At 40.0% G+C, this 17,599-nt stretch overlaps 1 protein-coding gene across 1 annotated transcript in view; it reads right to left on the reverse strand.

Moving 5' to 3' along the window:
* Positions 1-381: 381 nt before the first annotated feature.
* The window catches only part of LOC141277523 (teneurin-3-like), a 31,139-nt gene continuing 13,921 nt past the window's right edge, over positions 382-17,599 (reverse strand). The window contains exons 2-3 of the mRNA XM_073798738.1: positions 4,781-5,059; positions 382-791 (exon numbers count right to left, since the gene is read on the reverse strand). Of these exons, the coding sequence (XP_073654839.1) occupies positions 382-791; positions 4,781-5,059 (689 nt within the window). The remainder of the gene's footprint in view (positions 792-4,780; positions 5,060-17,599) is intronic.

Below are 17,599 nucleotides of genomic sequence, written 5' to 3' on the forward strand. Positions count from 1 at the left end.
AGTGAATTTAAAAGTATGTGGGGTTTTAGAGAAAAATAAAAGAGTCAATAAATGGTGACAGAAATTCCAGGCCATGCAAATCAGCAGTGGGTCTCCTGGAGACCACTCGCTCTCCCTCATTCGCCAAACGTACAAATACTTGACTACTGCAGACAGGGGGGAAAATGGAAGGGGGGCAGGGGACACGCTGTGCGCCAAGACTACGTAGGTACTTGATACCTTGCGCCTCACTTAATCTTCACAACACTTAAGAAGGACATATAATTTTCCACCATTCACAAATAATAATAAGAGGACACCTTGTTTGGAGCTCACTAGATGCCAGGCACCGTTGTTCTAAGCATATTATACATCCGAGCTCATTTAATCCTCACAACAACCCTATAAGGACTGCACGTCATTTGTGATCTTCTGCATTTCACCCTCATGGAAACGGTAGCACAGGAAGGTTAAGTCACTTGCCCAAGGCCACACAGCGGGGAGGTGGTGGAGCCAGTACAATCCCAGGTGGTCTGCCCCTGTCAACACGTTCTCAACTGTTGCCCTCAGAGGAGGCTCTCGAGGTCCCCAGTTACAACGAGGTAGAAGAGGAGAGGAGAGCCAATTCCTCTTGGTCTGTCTAGTGTCAAAGGTCATCGGTTCCCAAGGGGCAGGAGAGGTCGTGGAGACAGGCAGAAGAAGCAAGACAAAGACCTCCACATCTCTGGGGCCAGCAGTACCACTGGCCGAGTAGCCAGGCAGAGGCGGGAAAGTTGGGACCTTGAGCTCTGAGTGGCTCAGGAGCAAACGGTCTTAGGGGTCGAATGAAAGCGTTTACAGCCTGAGCGCTGTGACTCTGAATCCAGGCACTCCTCACGATACCACACTGCTGGCTGACAAAGGGTAATAATACATGCCGGGCTGCTTCTGGGAAAAGATGCACAATAAACATTTTTTAAAGCTTAAAGCTTGATGTTTTGGGAAAAAAAAGTTCTTTGTTCCTGACATTTACATAGATATTTGGAATTCGGATCAGATGACTTGCAAAGCCGGAGAGTGGGTGTTCAGTCAGGGGTCTTTTAACATCCATCAGAGACAGGAAAGATGCCTCAGCCAGCCAGAGCACACTGGCAACTTCCCTTTGATTACGGCAGCCCAGCACATTTATTCTGTAGCCGCTTACTAGGACGGTTGCTAATAGGTGGTCACAAACCACGGACCCTCCAGTGTTTGCCCTGGAGCATGGCAGTTGACTTAGAAAGTTGTCAGTTCGTGTCAAGAGAGGTCTTCTCCCACATCCTTAATTCGGAACAAGATTAACATTTGAAATTTGATATGAAACTTAATATACTGTAATAAATTGTTTTTCTCAAATTGCTTCTTAACATCAACTCCCCATGGTTGGTGAAGAGTTAGTTTTGCAAAAGAATATATTTTATCACTGGTTTAGAATCTCTGCTAACACGGAGGCGTGTGACATGGTCCGAATGTTCCTTTACTCTCATGGGATGCTCAGGCCATCAAAATTTCATTAGCCTCACAGCAGGTCTAGCACCTTCTTAACTTGAACTGTTGGCCTCCTTATCAATAAATAAATGAAATCTAATCCCTTGCAGTGACTAAACTCTTCTTTGAAGTTATAACTAGAATATCAGTCACTCAGCTTGCATAATTGCACAAATGTTGAATAACATTTTATCTTTTTCTGAGGAAAACAGCCTTATTCACATTATTTCAAATGGCAAAAACAGTCAACCCAAACTCCCCTGCTAAACTGGGGGGAAAAAACAAGTCAGTGTCTGGTTTCTCAATTAGTCTCACTTTGGTGAGCTATTTTATGCACATCCTTCTTGTTTCAACTTATAGTGATATGATAGAACGTCTAAGGACACATGGCAAGCTAACATGAAAATGAATAAAATTTGACAATTTAAATAAGCGAAAGTCAAAGGTAAATATAGCTGGAAAAATCAATAATCTTTCAGCGTGAGAGCACTTAAGAATACCCGAGTTGAATTATTTTAGAAATCTTATATTACAAATATTTGACTAGAAGTAGTACTAATAGTAGAAACAGGTAATGGATTTGAGGATCTTGTTTATAAAGATGTTAGGAGGCCCTGTGTACGATTACAAATTTTAGTTTTTACTGTAGCCCAGCTTAAGAAAAGAAGTTTCTTATGTCGGAAAAAACCCCTCAATACTCTTGTTTAATTCCACAATTCAAAATGATAAGGTCTGCTAAATATCAGAAAATTAGGCTTCCCTAGATCTCAATGTAATTTATTACTTTAAATGGAATTTTGCTCTGTCTGACTAATCACTGAAAATTCAGAACAAATAAATGAATCTGCAATGTTACTATGGACACACATACGAAATCTATGAAATAGCCAGTGTTCAGTAAGAGGTCATCTCTATTTTTTTTCCTCTTTTGTTTTCTTCCCTAAGCTGACCTCATTGGGAGTTCTTAGACCATCAAAATGTTGTTTCAAAAAACAACCGCAGCCAAACCTTGGGGAAAGAGTAAACACAAGTTTAAGTCATCACTTGTCCAGCTCAACAAACATTGTTTTTGACACTTTATACTCTTAACTTGGCTGACCTGTTTACTCTCAACAAATGCTACCAAATGTTCTGAACTTCGAGGCAAGGCCCCTGACACCATCTTCCTGTGTCTCTTATTCTGCTTCAGAACACCACTTGGAGAAATGGATGAGTGTAACTTTCCTTGTCTTTACATCATTCCAAGGACACGGAGTAGGAGATTCCCGGGGCAGCAAGTCCCTCCTCTCGTTCATAATAAGTGCAAACAGAGAGGGGCGGCAGAGTGAGAAAGTCATCAGGCTTGTCACCCCGCCCCCAGGCATTTGGATGTTAGATACTGTTAACTAGAGGTGGCAACGCTTCTAAGTTTTCTGAAAAGAATAAAATGGCATGTGTTTGGGAATTCACTGTGAGATGGTTTTAGCAGATATACAAGTTAAAAAATAATAAAATTAATGTATATTTTACCAATACAGACACAATAACAAGATACACTCGTTATGAGAGAGAGCGAGAGAAACAGAGATGCTACAAAGGGTGTATATAGAAAGGGCACGTCGACGCAATGTGGGACGATATCTAATGGACATGGATACGGAAGGTCCATGATGCAGAAAATCAGAACTGAACGCATTGTCCTGCTGCACCCTCCTCTGCTCTTTTCTGAAACCATCATACCTGTTTTCATGTATTTTAGGAAAATCAAACGTCAAATAACACATCTGAATATAACCACTGTGCCTACAATTGCTTGCAGAGTGTTACATAAACATACAGAGGGACAGGAAGCAAAACTGATGGCAAATCTTACATACTTAAGGTTAGAAACTTCTGAGTCAGTGAAAATTTCTATAAACACAGGTTTTACTGAGGTGAATGGATTAGCTCAGGAAAACGCCGCAGTCAGATTCTAAGACTCATTTTGTTAGACAGAACTGCCCTTGTTTCCTGTTTGGGGTTGGGATAAGTCCAGCCTCCACCAAGAACTGACACTTCCAAAATGAATACATTGAGTGCCTATTAGTAGTTGATTCTGACTTTGGTTCAATGCATCCAAGTATTCTCCACAAGATATTGCTTTAGTTGGTTTAAAGTAGACCTTTTTTTCCCTGGATAGCAAGAAAACAAGTGCTAAGCAGTAGGAAGCAGTAGCTACCCCTTGGTTTGGTGACTGAGCTGAGACTAAAAGCTGACAATGACCTGCTTTCCTGTCGCAAAGCAGAGCTGACAAGCTTGCTCAATAAGTAACGAAAAGGAAACCATCAGTAAAACAGCATCTTTCTTTTCACACGTCATGCAGTTCTTCCATTTTAATTTTCTCTCTGCTTTTTTGATACACCGTATACACAGCATTAATAACTAGATTAAAGTAGCAAGTATGCTGTTAACATTAAATGCTGAAAGAGAAATGTCATTTTGTTGTCCGGTGCATTGCTGCTGATGCTACAATTCTTCCCAGAAGCTGCACTGACTAAAAATTAAGTTTTCTTTGAAATCTATTATTGCATAGAAATTAACTGTTTATTATTCTGTGTTGGTGATAGGAAAAGAGTCCCAATATATCGATTTTTCTTACAGTATGCTATTTGGATACCCTAAAATCCAGTTTTTGTGCATCGATTTAATTGCAGAGTGATCCAGTCCCCAAAGCACATCAAAGGCCACACTCCCTTCTCTTTACCAAGATTTCGATTGCTGTCATCAACAAGTAAGTTTAAAGCATGATCACATTTGTTCTTCAGTCATTAAGCCCTGTTAATAAACTATTCCGTGTGCTCAGTCAACCATTCTAAGATTCTGGAACTTCTTTGAGATATTTTCAAGAGGAATCTACAAAGACATCTCTGATTACAAGCTGGCTGTGGGGTAAACTTTACCACCACTTGCTTTGCAACTCCATCGAGGATAACAGGTCACACGGTCCAAGATAAGTCAAAGCCAATCTTTGTGGTTTTTTTTTTTTTTCTTATCACGATTAAACTGTTTTTCAAAAGTATAGCTAACACAACAGAGAAAGCCTGCATAATTTTACAATCTGATGTCGTCGAATATTGATTTTTTCCCAGGGAAAAAAAATGCAATAACGAAGGACATTTCTTGAGCGCTACTAGTAGCGTTGCAATACAAAGAAAGGAAGAAGAAAGCAAGGGAAGGAGAGATGGGAGGAAGGAAGCAAGCCACGCCTCCAGAGTCAACGGAAACAGACAGAAGCACTGAACGCCAACATTACGAAGCCAAAGAAAAAAGAACTTACCGTTTTCACTGTCCGACTTGTTTTCGTGCTCTGTATCTGTCAGGGTGAGGGCTGAGTTGGACCGGCTTGACAGACAGGAGCTGCGGCCTGACTTGACCCCCCTGCCCCACAGTCTCATGGCATGCTCTGGGGACATCACTGCTTCATTCTCAGTGTCAGCGTCTGACCCTGCACTGATAGAGTAACCTCTGTGAGGGAGCCCCATTTCCGCACAAAACGTCAGTCCTCTTCGGGCTTCCGGTTCACAAACGCCTAACTGCCTTAGGGTGAAATTCTGTCCTAATTAGGGGGAGAAAAGATGACAGCTAGTGAGTATATGTCTCGTTTCAGTTTTTTATAAACAAAATCTCCCTAAAATAAACACTTAAGCATCCAGTCTTGTCAGCTCTCAGCACCAGGTAGTCTGCATTAGCTCCACATGACCTGCGGTCGCGTGGGTCCAGGTGGGGTGCAGGGAGCTCCATCTCTGACTTGCCACCCACCACGGCTCAGAGCTCCTTTGTCAACTATTTCAGCCCATAAACACCTCCAGAGAGCCCGGCAGGTAAAGCGGCCCAGACCAGGAAAACCCAACCCAGAGAAAGGCTTAGTTATCCTTGATAGAACTGTGTTTAGCAGACTTGTGAAGCCATAGAAATGGTCAGAATTATTTCCTGGGTCCTGGCTCTCATCCCAAACGGTAGGATTTTCCCGCCCAGGTGTCACTCCTTTGGAAGAGAAAAGATTGCCCTCCAGAATAAGTTACCCAATAATCAGAAAAAATTAGAAACCGGAGCCTGGGCAGTCTTTATTATATTTTCCCACCTAAAACTTAACAACCAATATGAACATGTATCATGTGTGTACAAACATACACTAACTTTTGGAGCGTAATGTCATGAAAATGTGCAGACACCTGACTTCCCAGATTTTTTGCTTTAATAAACACCTGGAAACATCTGTATTGATCAGAGTAAACCAATTTGTGCAAATAAAGTGCACTCTAAAAAATAAAGCGGGAGTATTATGTATTTAAAAATTAATGATAAAATCAAGTTCCCTGCAAAATAAATGGTTGTGAACCCTGAAGGCTTTTACTAATAAATTGAGCATAATAAAACTCATGACACTGCAATAACTTACAGCAAAAGTGTTTAAATTAGGTGACACTTTAAAATGACTGCCGTTATTAATGGCTTTTCCAATCCTGTATTTATTCTTGAAAATTTCACCTATGTTTTATGATACTAGGGGTGAGAAGAGAGACAAAAATGTTTGCTTGGAGGATGCATACACATGGGCCTTCCATTTCCCGTCTCATTGGCATGGTAGAGTCTAAGATTTAGGTACCAACTAGAATCCAAATACAGGAAAAGAGTAGTAGTACCAAGGCTGATTCAAGTGCTACCATGCAATACCAAACTTTTAAGAATATTAAGCATTTATATTACTCAGAGTTTTCATTTTTGTACTTCCACAAACATTCTAAAGTTAACTGGCTAGTATGAGAAATAACATACATTACATTTTTTAAAAGAGGGTCTTATAAATTATTTGTAATAATAACATCTTGAATCTTCTAGGAAATGAATCAGACATAATGCACAAGACAGTAAACATTTGGCTGTACAAACATCAGCACCCTCAAGGATTCAGCCCACTTTAACCCGTGTGGTTAGTTGCTTTATTGCTGTGGTCAGATCACAAGTCGGAATCTGCTTTATCTCAGTCAGACTTCCAAATGGATTCTGACAATGACACTCATAAATAATGAAAATCTGTTGCTACAAATTAGCTACAAATCATCTCAGAGAGATGTGAATAAGTATCTGAACCAAAAAGTATGTCAGAAACAAAGGAAGTAGTTGGGACTTCCCTGGTGGAGCAGTGGTTAAGAATCCGCCTGCCAATGCAGGGGACACAGGTTTGAGCCCTGGTCCGCGAAGATCCCACGTGCTGCAGAGCAGCTGGGCCCGTGTGCCACAACTACTGAGCCTGCGCTCTAGAGCCCGTGAGCCACAACTACTGAGGCCCGCGCACCTAGAGCCTGTGCTCCGCAACAAGAGAAGCCACCGCAATGAGAAGCCCGTGCACTGCAACGGAGAGTAGCCCCCACTCGCCACAACTAGAGAAAGCCCACGCGCAGCAGCGAAGACCCAACGCAGCCAAAAATAAACAAAAACAAATAAATAAATTAATTTTAAAAGAGGGTCTTCTCATTCCAAGTGCAAATATTCAACCTAGATTTTCTATAAAAGAAATAAAAATAAAAAATAAAGGAAGCAGCAAAAATAAAGAAGAAGGAATAAAAACTTATTGAACAGTGAGAAAGTGGGCAAGCTTAATGAGCTAAGACATAGTAGTGGCAATATTTTTAAAAGAAATAGTGTGGACTGTACTTATGAAAGTAAATCCAAAAATGGTCAATGTAATGGACAGTTAGTGGAATGTAATGGACAGTTAATGTGAAAGAGCTTATCCATTACTATTTATATGTCATATCTAAAATGGGGAGGGGGGGAAGGGTGTAAAACAGTTAAACATCACCATCAAACATGTTGATTTTTCCAAAACAATTTTTAAAGGGTGAAAATGAATGATAAGATCCCGTGCATCTTTCCTCTATTTGGGGAGGTTCCCACATTGGAGCATAAAAATAAGAGACAAGTTAAAAGATAGTAAGAACTCGCTTTCTAATCTCTGAAATGTAACTTGAAACATTTTCCATGTTACTGACTTTTCCCACTGTTGCCATCTTGATGCAAAAATCTATGGGGTGAAGGAAAGCAGAAAATGTTATCTGGGTATGCAAACACAGTTCATTGTGCAAATGAATATCCAAGACATCGTCCCTATGAATTGGTATGTGTATCCCAAACTCCTTAAACGTCTGACCCTCCACCCAGAGATAAACCCATGCACATATGGTCACCTTATCTTTGATAAAGGAGGCAAGAATATACAATGGAGAAAAGACAGCCTCTTCAATAAATGGTGTTGGGAAAACTGGACAGCGACATGTAAAAGAATGAAGTTAGAACACTCCCTAACACCATACACAAAAATAAACTCAAAATGGATTAAAGACCTAAATGTAAGGCCAGACACTATCAAACTCTTAGAGGAAAACATAGGCAGAACACTCTATGACATAAATCACAGCTAGATCCTTTCTGACCCACCTCCTAGAGAAATGGAAATAAAAACAAAAATAAACAAGTGGGACCTAATGAAACTTAAAAGCTCTTGCCCAGCAAAGGAAACCATAAACAAGATGAAAAGACAACCCTCAGAATGGGAGAAAATATTTGCAAATGAAGCAACTGACAAAGGATTAATCTCTAAAATATACAAGCAGCTCATGCAGCTCAATATCAAAAAAACAAATGACCCAATTCAAAAATGGGCAGAAGACCTAGATAGACATTTCTCCAAAGAAGACATACAGATGGCCAACAAACACATGAAAGGATGCTCAACATCACTAATCATTAGAGAAATGCAAATCAAAACTACAGTGAGGTATCACCTCACACCAGTCAGAATGGCCATCATCAAAAAATCTACTAACAGTAAATGCTGGAGAGGGTGTGGAGAAAAGGGAACCCTCTTGCACTGTTGGTGGGAATGCAAATTGATACAGCCACTATGGAGAACAGTATGGAGGTTCCTTAAAAAAGTAAAAATAGAACTACCATATGAACCAGCAATCCCACTACTGGGCATATATCCTGAGAAAACCATCATTCAAAAAGAGTCATGTACCACAGTGTTCATTGTAGCTCTGTTTACAGTAGCCAGGAGATGGAAGCAACCTAAGTGTCCATCGACAGATGAATGGATAAAGAAGATGTGGCACATATATACAATGGAATATTACTCAGCCATAAAAAGAAACGAAATTGAGTTATTTGTAGTGAGGTGGACGGACCTAGAGTCTGTCATACAGAGTGAAGTAAGTCAGAAAGAGAAAAACAAATACCGTATGTTAACACATATATATGGAATCTAAAAAAAAAAAAAAGGTTCTGATGAACCTAGGGGCAGGACAGGAATAAAGACGCAGACGTAGATAATGGACTTGAGGACACGGGGAGGGGGAAGGGTAAGCTGGGACGAAGTGAGAGAGTAGCATGGACATATATACACTACGAAATGTAAAATAGATAGATAGTGGGAAGCAGCCACGTAGCATGGGGAGATCAGCTCAGTGCTGTGTGACCGCCTGGAGGGATGGGATAGGGAGAGTGGGAGGGAGACGCAAGAGGGAGGTGATATGGGGATGTATGTATACATATAGCTGATTCACTTTTTTATAAAGCAGAAACTAACACACCATTGTAAAGCAATTAAACTCCAATAAAGATGTTAAAAACAAACAAACAAACATCTGACCCTCTGAAATCAGTGTCTTGCGATGATTCAAACTCTTAAGGTCTGTTTCTGAAATGCAAGCTAGAAAGCAAGCTGTTAGATTTCCTTACTAAATTAAAATTTGCTTTTGCTCTCTTGGGAAAGAACACTAAACTTGAGTCCAATGGACCTAATCTAAAGCCACTTACTGGCTTCATTCAACTCACTTCACCACTATCTTTTCACTTTTCAGGGTTTAAGAGATGCTTTATGCTTTGACAAAGTGTAAAGGAAAGCATCGACAAAACAAAAACACAGCCTACTGAATGGGAGAAGGTATTTGCAAATGATAAGACAGATAAGGGATTAATTTCCAACACATATAGACAGCTCACAGAACATCAAAAAAACAACCAACCTGATTTCAAAATGGGCAGAAGAACTGAATAGTCATTTTTCCAAAGAGGAAATGCAGATGGCCACAGATGCTCAACCCCGCTAATCATCAGGGCAACGCAACTCAAAACCACAGTGAGATACCGCCTCCCTTGTCAGAATGGCCATCGTCGAGAAGAACACAAATAAATGTTAGCGAGGCTGTGGGGACAAGGGAACCCGCCTACACTGCTGGTGGGAATGTAAACTGATGCAGCCACTGTGGAGAACTGTGTGGGGATTTCTCACAAAACTACAAATAGAACTACCATGTGACCCAGCAATACCACTCCTGGGTATATATCCAAAACATAAACAAAAGCGCTAACTCAAAAAGATACATGCATCTCAATGTTCACAGCAACGTTATTTACAATTGCCCAAGTATGAAGCAACCTAAGTGTCCATCAACAGATAAATGGATAAAGAAGCTGTGTGTGTATATATATATATATATATATATATATATATATATATTCCATTATATATATAATACTGAGTATGTATACATATATACACACACACATATACATATATGGCTGAGTAGTATCCATTATATATATAACACTGAGTGTACATATATATATATATATACTCAGCCACAGAAAGAATAAAATGTTGCCATTTGCAGCAACGTGGATGGACTTGGAGGGCATTATGCTAAGTGAAATAAATCAAACAGAGAAAGACAAATACTGTATGACATCACTTATATGTAGGATCTGAAAAATACAACAAACTGATGAATAAAACAAACAAGAAGCAGACTGACAGATACAGAGAACAAAATAGCAGTTACCAAAGGGGAGAGGGAAGTGGGGAGGACAGTATAGGGGGAGGGGAGAAAAAAAGCGTTATTATGGAATTATATGAAATCGTATGTATGAATCTTTTGAAAATTGTAAAGCACTATAGAATTTAAAGAATCGTTCATTCAGTTAAAAATTTTTTTAATTAAAAAAAGAGATGCTTTATGTAAATGAAGCCAGCATAAAGGGAAGCAAAATGAAAAATGACAAAAAATAAACACCTGGGCAAATGTAATAATCATAGAGAAATGGACAATTTGAGGGGGGGAACAAGGTTGTTTTCAAATAATTTTAGAATAGTCACATCACCACCAAAGTTGACTTTTCCTTCATTCAAAACTCTCTCTCCCCAGTGCTTCAAATTCCACTGTTGCTGATTCCCCCCTTAGGTTAAGGATTCTTGCTTGTAGGATCCCTCGTTTTAATGCAGACACCCCTGGGGAGATCTAGCTATTACATTTGAATGAATTAGTCTATTAGATTATTTCCTACAATTCAGCAACGTTTAGCAAGATGGGCTATACTTATGGAAAGCTCAGGCAGTTTGGACAAACAGAAGGAAGATGGTGAAAAGAAGGGTTCCTGATTGGGAGAAGAAGCAGTTGGCTCTGGTACCATGGAGCCGGGAATTTGGGGTTGGGATGTGGTTCTTGGCACTGGATTTTAGGCCAATGTGGAGAAATGGGAAGAGACTGGCAGAAGAAGGCAGCAAAGATGCTCTGGAACCAGACTAAAGACATGACCGTCTTGTTCAAACTCATCTTTGGCTTCAAGTAACACGAAGGAGATGAGGATACATTTATTCTTATTTTCCATGGTTTCTTCAGACTGTGTTCTTTGCAATGCTTCTAACACTATTACCTTCATTTCTTTCTTCACCCTGTAGAGTCTTTATATTAATTCTGTTGGCCGAGACTGGTGAAATCAGCATCTACCTCCTGCACACTGAATTTTGATAACCTTGATCAGCAAGGCCAGCCACAGAGTTTCCCATTACAATTTGAAACAGTCCCAACATAATAAATTGCAGGAGGAACAAAGTGTACCTGAGGATGAAATTTCTTGTGATTAAAAGGCAAGGTTAGCTTGGGCTAGATTAGGCATTTCTGTTTCATGACACTCATAAATTTGAAAAACCTATAAAAGAAAGACTGAATAAACAGCCCAGGCAGGTGGCATCATTGAAAAAAGGTTCACATTTTGAAAAATGAGGGAGGGTATGTGACAAAATGGAAAGGACCACTTTCCACCAGCACTGAGCATAGCTACCTCTTTAATAAAAGAAGGGGGTTGGAAAAAAATGGCCTATGTCTTGCATGGTGTCTATAACCTAGTCCGAACAAGAAGGGATTTTTCAAAGCTGCAATGCAGAGTGATGTTCACCATTAGGCAAGACATCTGCTATGTCTGGGTGAGTTGAAAAGGAAAAGCCTCTACGTGAGGGACTAGCCTCGGAGTGACACAGGGTGACTGCAGAACCCAGAGGAGGGTGGTCCCACATGAGAACTCGTGGTATTCTCTCCCCTCTTATGTCTAGATTCTCTGATGCTTAGATTGTGCCCTTTCTCTCTCTCTATTTCACTTGTTTCTTCTCTTTTCCAAAACTACTTTATTGAGATATTAACTCACAGATCATACAGTGAACCTACTTAAAGTGTACAAGTCAATGGTTCTTAGCATACACATGGTGGCGTGCAACTAGCACCACAATCAATTTTAGAACATTTTCATCACCCTTGTACCAATTATCAGTCACCTGCCATTTCCCCTCTTACCCCACCGCTCCCTCTAGCCCTAGGCAAGCACTAAGCTACTTTCTGTCACTATAGATTTGTCTACTCCGGACATTTCAAAGAAAAGGGGTCCTACAATATGTAGACTTTTGCGACTGGCTTTTTTCACTTAACATAGTGTTTTCAAGATTCATCCACATTGTAGCGTGGGCCAGCAGTCATTTCTTTTTATGGCCAAATGATATTCCATTGTATAGACACATCATCTTTTATTTATCTGTGTATCAGTTAATGGACATTTGAGTTGTTTCCACTTTTTGGCTACTATGGAAATGCTGCTACGGAACACCATATGTTTTTATTTCTCTTGTGTATGTACCTATGAGAGGCATTGCTGGGTCATATTGTATTAGCTCTACGTTTAACCTTTTGAGGAACCGCCAGACTGTTTTCCACAGTGGCTGCACCGCTTTCCTTTCTGACCACAAGTGTATGAGAGTTCCAGTTTCTGCACATCCTCACAACGCTTATTATCTGTTGGCTCTCTTTTATGTCACACTGCCAGTGTGTATATACCATACTGTAAACTTGCAGTGAGGAGTTGGACTATATAAGTCATTGGCACAGGAACTGGTACTGAAACCGCGAACGGTTCTCTTAAAAAGCAACGGATTCTGCGGGTCTGCTACACAATCTCATTATTTCTTTATCATTTTTTTCTTTGCCTTCTATTATGCTGCCTTAGTTTTTGAAAATATTTGGTCTGTTAAAGTTAAAGTATTCTTTAGCGCTGAAAGTCTACCTCTTAGACTGTTAAATACGTGATATATTCCCTTAATGGAAGGCTATCTGGCTATAGCAGAAAGAGTGGGTTTGGACCTATGTTTTCTGTGCTGGAGGGAAGCCTATTATATATATTTTAAGTAAAAAAAATACAAGTTGCAAAGTAGTGTGTAGAGTATGATCCCATTTTTGGAAACTAAGAAAGAGACCCAACAGATTATATAAATGCCTATGGTTTTGAGCATGAATAAAGGGGAGGGGCCATTAACTGTCAAGATGGACCACACAGAAGGAGACGTAAGTGAAGGAAATCAGTAATTTTCTCTTCTATAGTTTTGAATTTTTACTTTGCATGATAATTTTCATTAATTTAAAAATATAAGAAAGAAAGATGAAAGTCTACCTTCTTTTAAGAGAACCAATATATTTTCTTGATTTGCTGTTTAATAGCTCCCATTCAATAATTAGAAATTTAGTTTACTACCTTCCCTTGGAGAAGCTGGGTTTTAAAACTCCTTCCTCATTTATTGTAGAGAAATGAAGTTGTGTAAGAAATACAGGAGCAACGTTTTTCTTTTCATTCTTCCCTTTCCCTTCATCATATATGGACTTTTTTAAAGGCAAATAAGCGTCTATTTCTTCTATAGTAACAAGCCCGATAACTGAGTGTAGGAAATGGAGAGAAGGATCAATACAAGTGTAATACACAGAAATAAAATAATCTGTAACTGCCTTTAAGCCTTTTCCTTGGCCGTTGCCAGCTTGGATGGAATTATATACTTTCTTACGTGGAGGCATCCTCCTGCAAGGGCGGAGCGCAGCCCCGAACTACAAACTGGACAAACATTTCTCATTTGCTACTGGTGGATTCAGCGTCACCACCATCTTACCCGGAGTTCCCTTTTTTGCTGTGTTTGTAAAACGATAAGAAGATCACAGAGTAAAACAAGCGTGTGGAATTTTTTCCCCTTTGAGTCCTAATGCATAATTTCTGGGATACTCCAAACTTCCTTACGTTAAATTTGTCACTCTTTGAACAGAATACCCACCCTTGAACATGCAGTAGAAGCTCCAGTGAGGGTATAAATCTTGACTAACAGGATCCTACACAAAACTACATTTTAAAAATTAACTTAAAATCCCACTAAATACCTTAACTTTCCCTACCCCATTTACTCTCTCTATAAAACGTAAATATCGTCAACAGTATTCAACAGCCTTCTCGATGTTCCTATTCATAAGATATTAATATCTAATATTTCTAGAGGACAAAGGAAATGACCACTGTACACCATATTTACAATCCAATTTATCACTCAAAATACGGGTCTAATGGAAGCCATTGCAGGTTACACCCCTCAGCATTCATCCTGAACTCGGCTGTGAACTCTATGTACCTGTCCCTGGAAGTGTGTGGTTGAGACTTGACGGTGAACTTGATGAGAAGCCTGAGAAGGGAAAACCCCAAGTGCATTTGCAAGCAGGGAAAGCAGGATTAGATGAACAGCCCCAGAGAATATGCATTTTCTTCACGATAAGATTTGTGAAGCCCCCGGGGGGGACAAACATGGATACTGAAGAGGAGGCTTGGTGGCTCAAACAAGAAAATGAGGTTGTGAGTCTGCTGACTTATAAAGAAAAGGCATCTTCTTAAGCATGTACCACGAAGGGTTTAGATACCCGCCACAGAATAGCGCAATTCTGACATTAGCAACCATTTGTACCCATTTGTAAGGAGAGTAATCACTTTAAATTTGGTTTTTCTCAAAAGCGTTCTGAAAATGAATTTGCTTTTTATTTTTTACCCAGTCATTGTGTCTTTAGAACAACCCGGGACCCAGCGATGGATGCTAATACGCCTTCAACCCTACAACGTATCTGCTGCTATCTGATAATTGAACTGCAGTAGGTATTGGTATAAATATGCGTGTGGTTTGGCGCGAAGCAGCAGGTGTTTAATAATTGTGACTGAAGCGGCACCACAGTGCTTCACAATGTGGATACAAAGTTGGCAGTGTGGCAAGGAACCAGATACAAGTTCAGCAGCAAGAGGGTGCTCAGGACATCAGACCAATAAAGGCCGAGGCAGGGGGCAAGGATTACCCCTACTGTGTCCAGAGGAGAGCTATAAGCTATCTATCTACTCACACCTTCTGGCAGGTAATCTACAGAGCAGGTTGGCTGCCAAGTCTGAAAGAGGCACTTACCTACTTAACAGCCCAAATTAGTTAACAATCAGTTAGGAAGGGGAGCTAAAAGAGGGAACTAGGAGGAAAACATTCACATGAAATGATGATGAACTGCAGCTCTTTAACTGGTGTCTTTAAGTACAGAAATTTAAAGCTGAGTAAACATGGCCATCTAAATCCTTTAATCCCACCGCTGACATTCGTAGTGACTGAGAAGGATTAATCATTTTGATCTCTAAATGAATCATTTTAAAGAGTTCATATTTAAAAGGAATAAACTTTGGAGTTGCAGTAATTAGCCTAGGGGATCTGATGTCTGTTTCAGGTTTTTGTCTTTCTTTATGAAACCCTGTTCTCCCGAAGAAAAGGTTTTCTTAGCACCAGGAAGTATTTCAGAAAACATGAAAAAGGGTTTCAGATTCCTTTCGTTTTTGTAAGATGACAGAGGGTAGAACTGGAAATTCACAGCAGCATTAAGTGCTGAACGGTAAGACCACATGGTCGTATTTCTTTTGAAGTCTAGGATCAGTTCCCATTATTCACTATAATGGCATCCAAGACTAAATGAAATCTCGGTCTTTAAAATTAAAAGCATTTTGCTCTTGGGTCTCAAATTTTCCTCTTTCACAGTTTCCAACATGCCTGAATGTTTAATCTATTTTCAAAATGCAAAAAATACAAAGGAACAAAATAAAACTAAGAGTAAGAAAAAAATGGATGTATTCCATTTCACTTCCAAAACAGGATAAAATGGTACAGAGAGACACACAATTAGTATCTTAATCAACAGAGCTATGAATATTATTTTTACATCCGCCAAATGCTATTGGTGATATTCTAAAATTATACATACATCTTGCATGATTTACATCTCAGAAATATGAATTTAATTCTTTTGACCTATCTGGAAACACACACTATGCGGAAAGATTTAAAAATTATTTATCATTTCAGGGAATTCCAACATTAAAACTGCCAAAACATGTAACCTATATCCAAGAGTTAAAAATGGACCTTTTTTTCTATTTGGAAATGGATGAAGATATTTGAAAGGCATGGTCCCAGCTACGTGCCACAAGTCGGCCTCCGCTCCCTCGGTGCTGTCCTGGAAAGGTTGGGCTGCCATTATCTTAGTGGGCAGAATGTCTTTATCCAGCAAAACACTGTAGTGCATTGGCAGCAGAGGTGGTCTCTAAAAGGACTGTGCTTGTGGTTCAGTGGAGACAATGTGACTGTCCCAGGACCAAGTGAAATGTCATCTTGGCTGAAGCTGGACGCAAAGAGAAAGCAAACCCCAGACCTCCCACGTCCAGCTACACTTGTTTGAGCATGCCTAGCTTGGGGGTTTGTTTCTAAAGTTATTACTGCTTAGGTAAATTCTATATGCAGTGAAGCACACAAATCTTAAGTGGACACTTCAGTGAGTTCTAACGTATGTTTCCACCACGAAGCCCAGCTAAATACAGCACATCTTCTTCACGCCCGCAAAGTTCCCGTATCCCCTGAAGTCAATCCCCGTCACCATAGGCAACTACTGTTCTGACTTTTTTTTTTTTTTTTCTTTTTTTGCGGTACGCGGGCCTCTCACTGCTGTGGCCTCTCCCGTTGCGGAGCACAGGCTCCGGATGCGCAGGCTCAGCGGCCACGGCTCACGGGCCCAGCCGCTCCGCGGCATGTGGGATCCTCCCGGACTGGGGCACGAACCCGTGTCCCCTGCATCGGCAGGCGGACCCTCAGCCACTGCGCCACCAGGGAAGCCCCTGACTTCTTTTATTATAGATAGGTTTTGTCTGTTCTTGAACTGAATATAAACAGTCACACAGTAACGACTGTGGAGCCTTTCACTTAATGGAATGCTTTTGAGGTTCTTCCACATTGTTGCTTTATCAGTAATTCATCTTTGGTATTACCGGGCTGTGTTCTATTGCATGAATGGAACTACAATTTGTTACATCCATTCACTTGGTGATTCCTGTTTGGGTTGATTATGGAGAAAGCTGCCATGAAGATAAAGCTTCATTTGTCTTATATGTAAATACTTAGGATATGCATTGCTCGGTCAAAAGGAAGATGTTATTTTTAACTTTACATAAGACGTTGCCGAACAGTTTCTGAAAATCTTGCCATTCTACACTTCGCACTCCCATCAGCAATGTATGAGAGTTCAGTTGTTCCACATCCTTACAGATATTTGGTGCTGCGGAATTTTTTACTTTAGCCATTCCAGTGGGTGAGTGGTAATATGTCGTCGTAGTTTTAATTTTCAGTTCCCTGATGGCTAATGATGTTGAGCACTGTTTCAGGTACTCATCAGACATTTGTGTATTTTCCATGTAGTTTTGAAGGATTTTGTCCATTTTTAAATTGCATTGTTAATCTTTTTATTATTGAGTTATAGGAGCTCTTTATATAGTCTGGATATAAGTCCTTTGTCATATATATGACATATACGTATATATGTGTATATATTATGCATGCATATGACATATATACTGTCATATATATGTGTATGTGTGTATGTATACATATATATATATA

This window comes from Tursiops truncatus, chromosome 21 (genome assembly GCF_011762595.2).
Source record: "Tursiops truncatus isolate mTurTru1 chromosome 21, mTurTru1.mat.Y, whole genome shotgun sequence".
NCBI lineage: Eukaryota > Metazoa > Chordata > Mammalia > Artiodactyla > Delphinidae > Tursiops > Tursiops truncatus.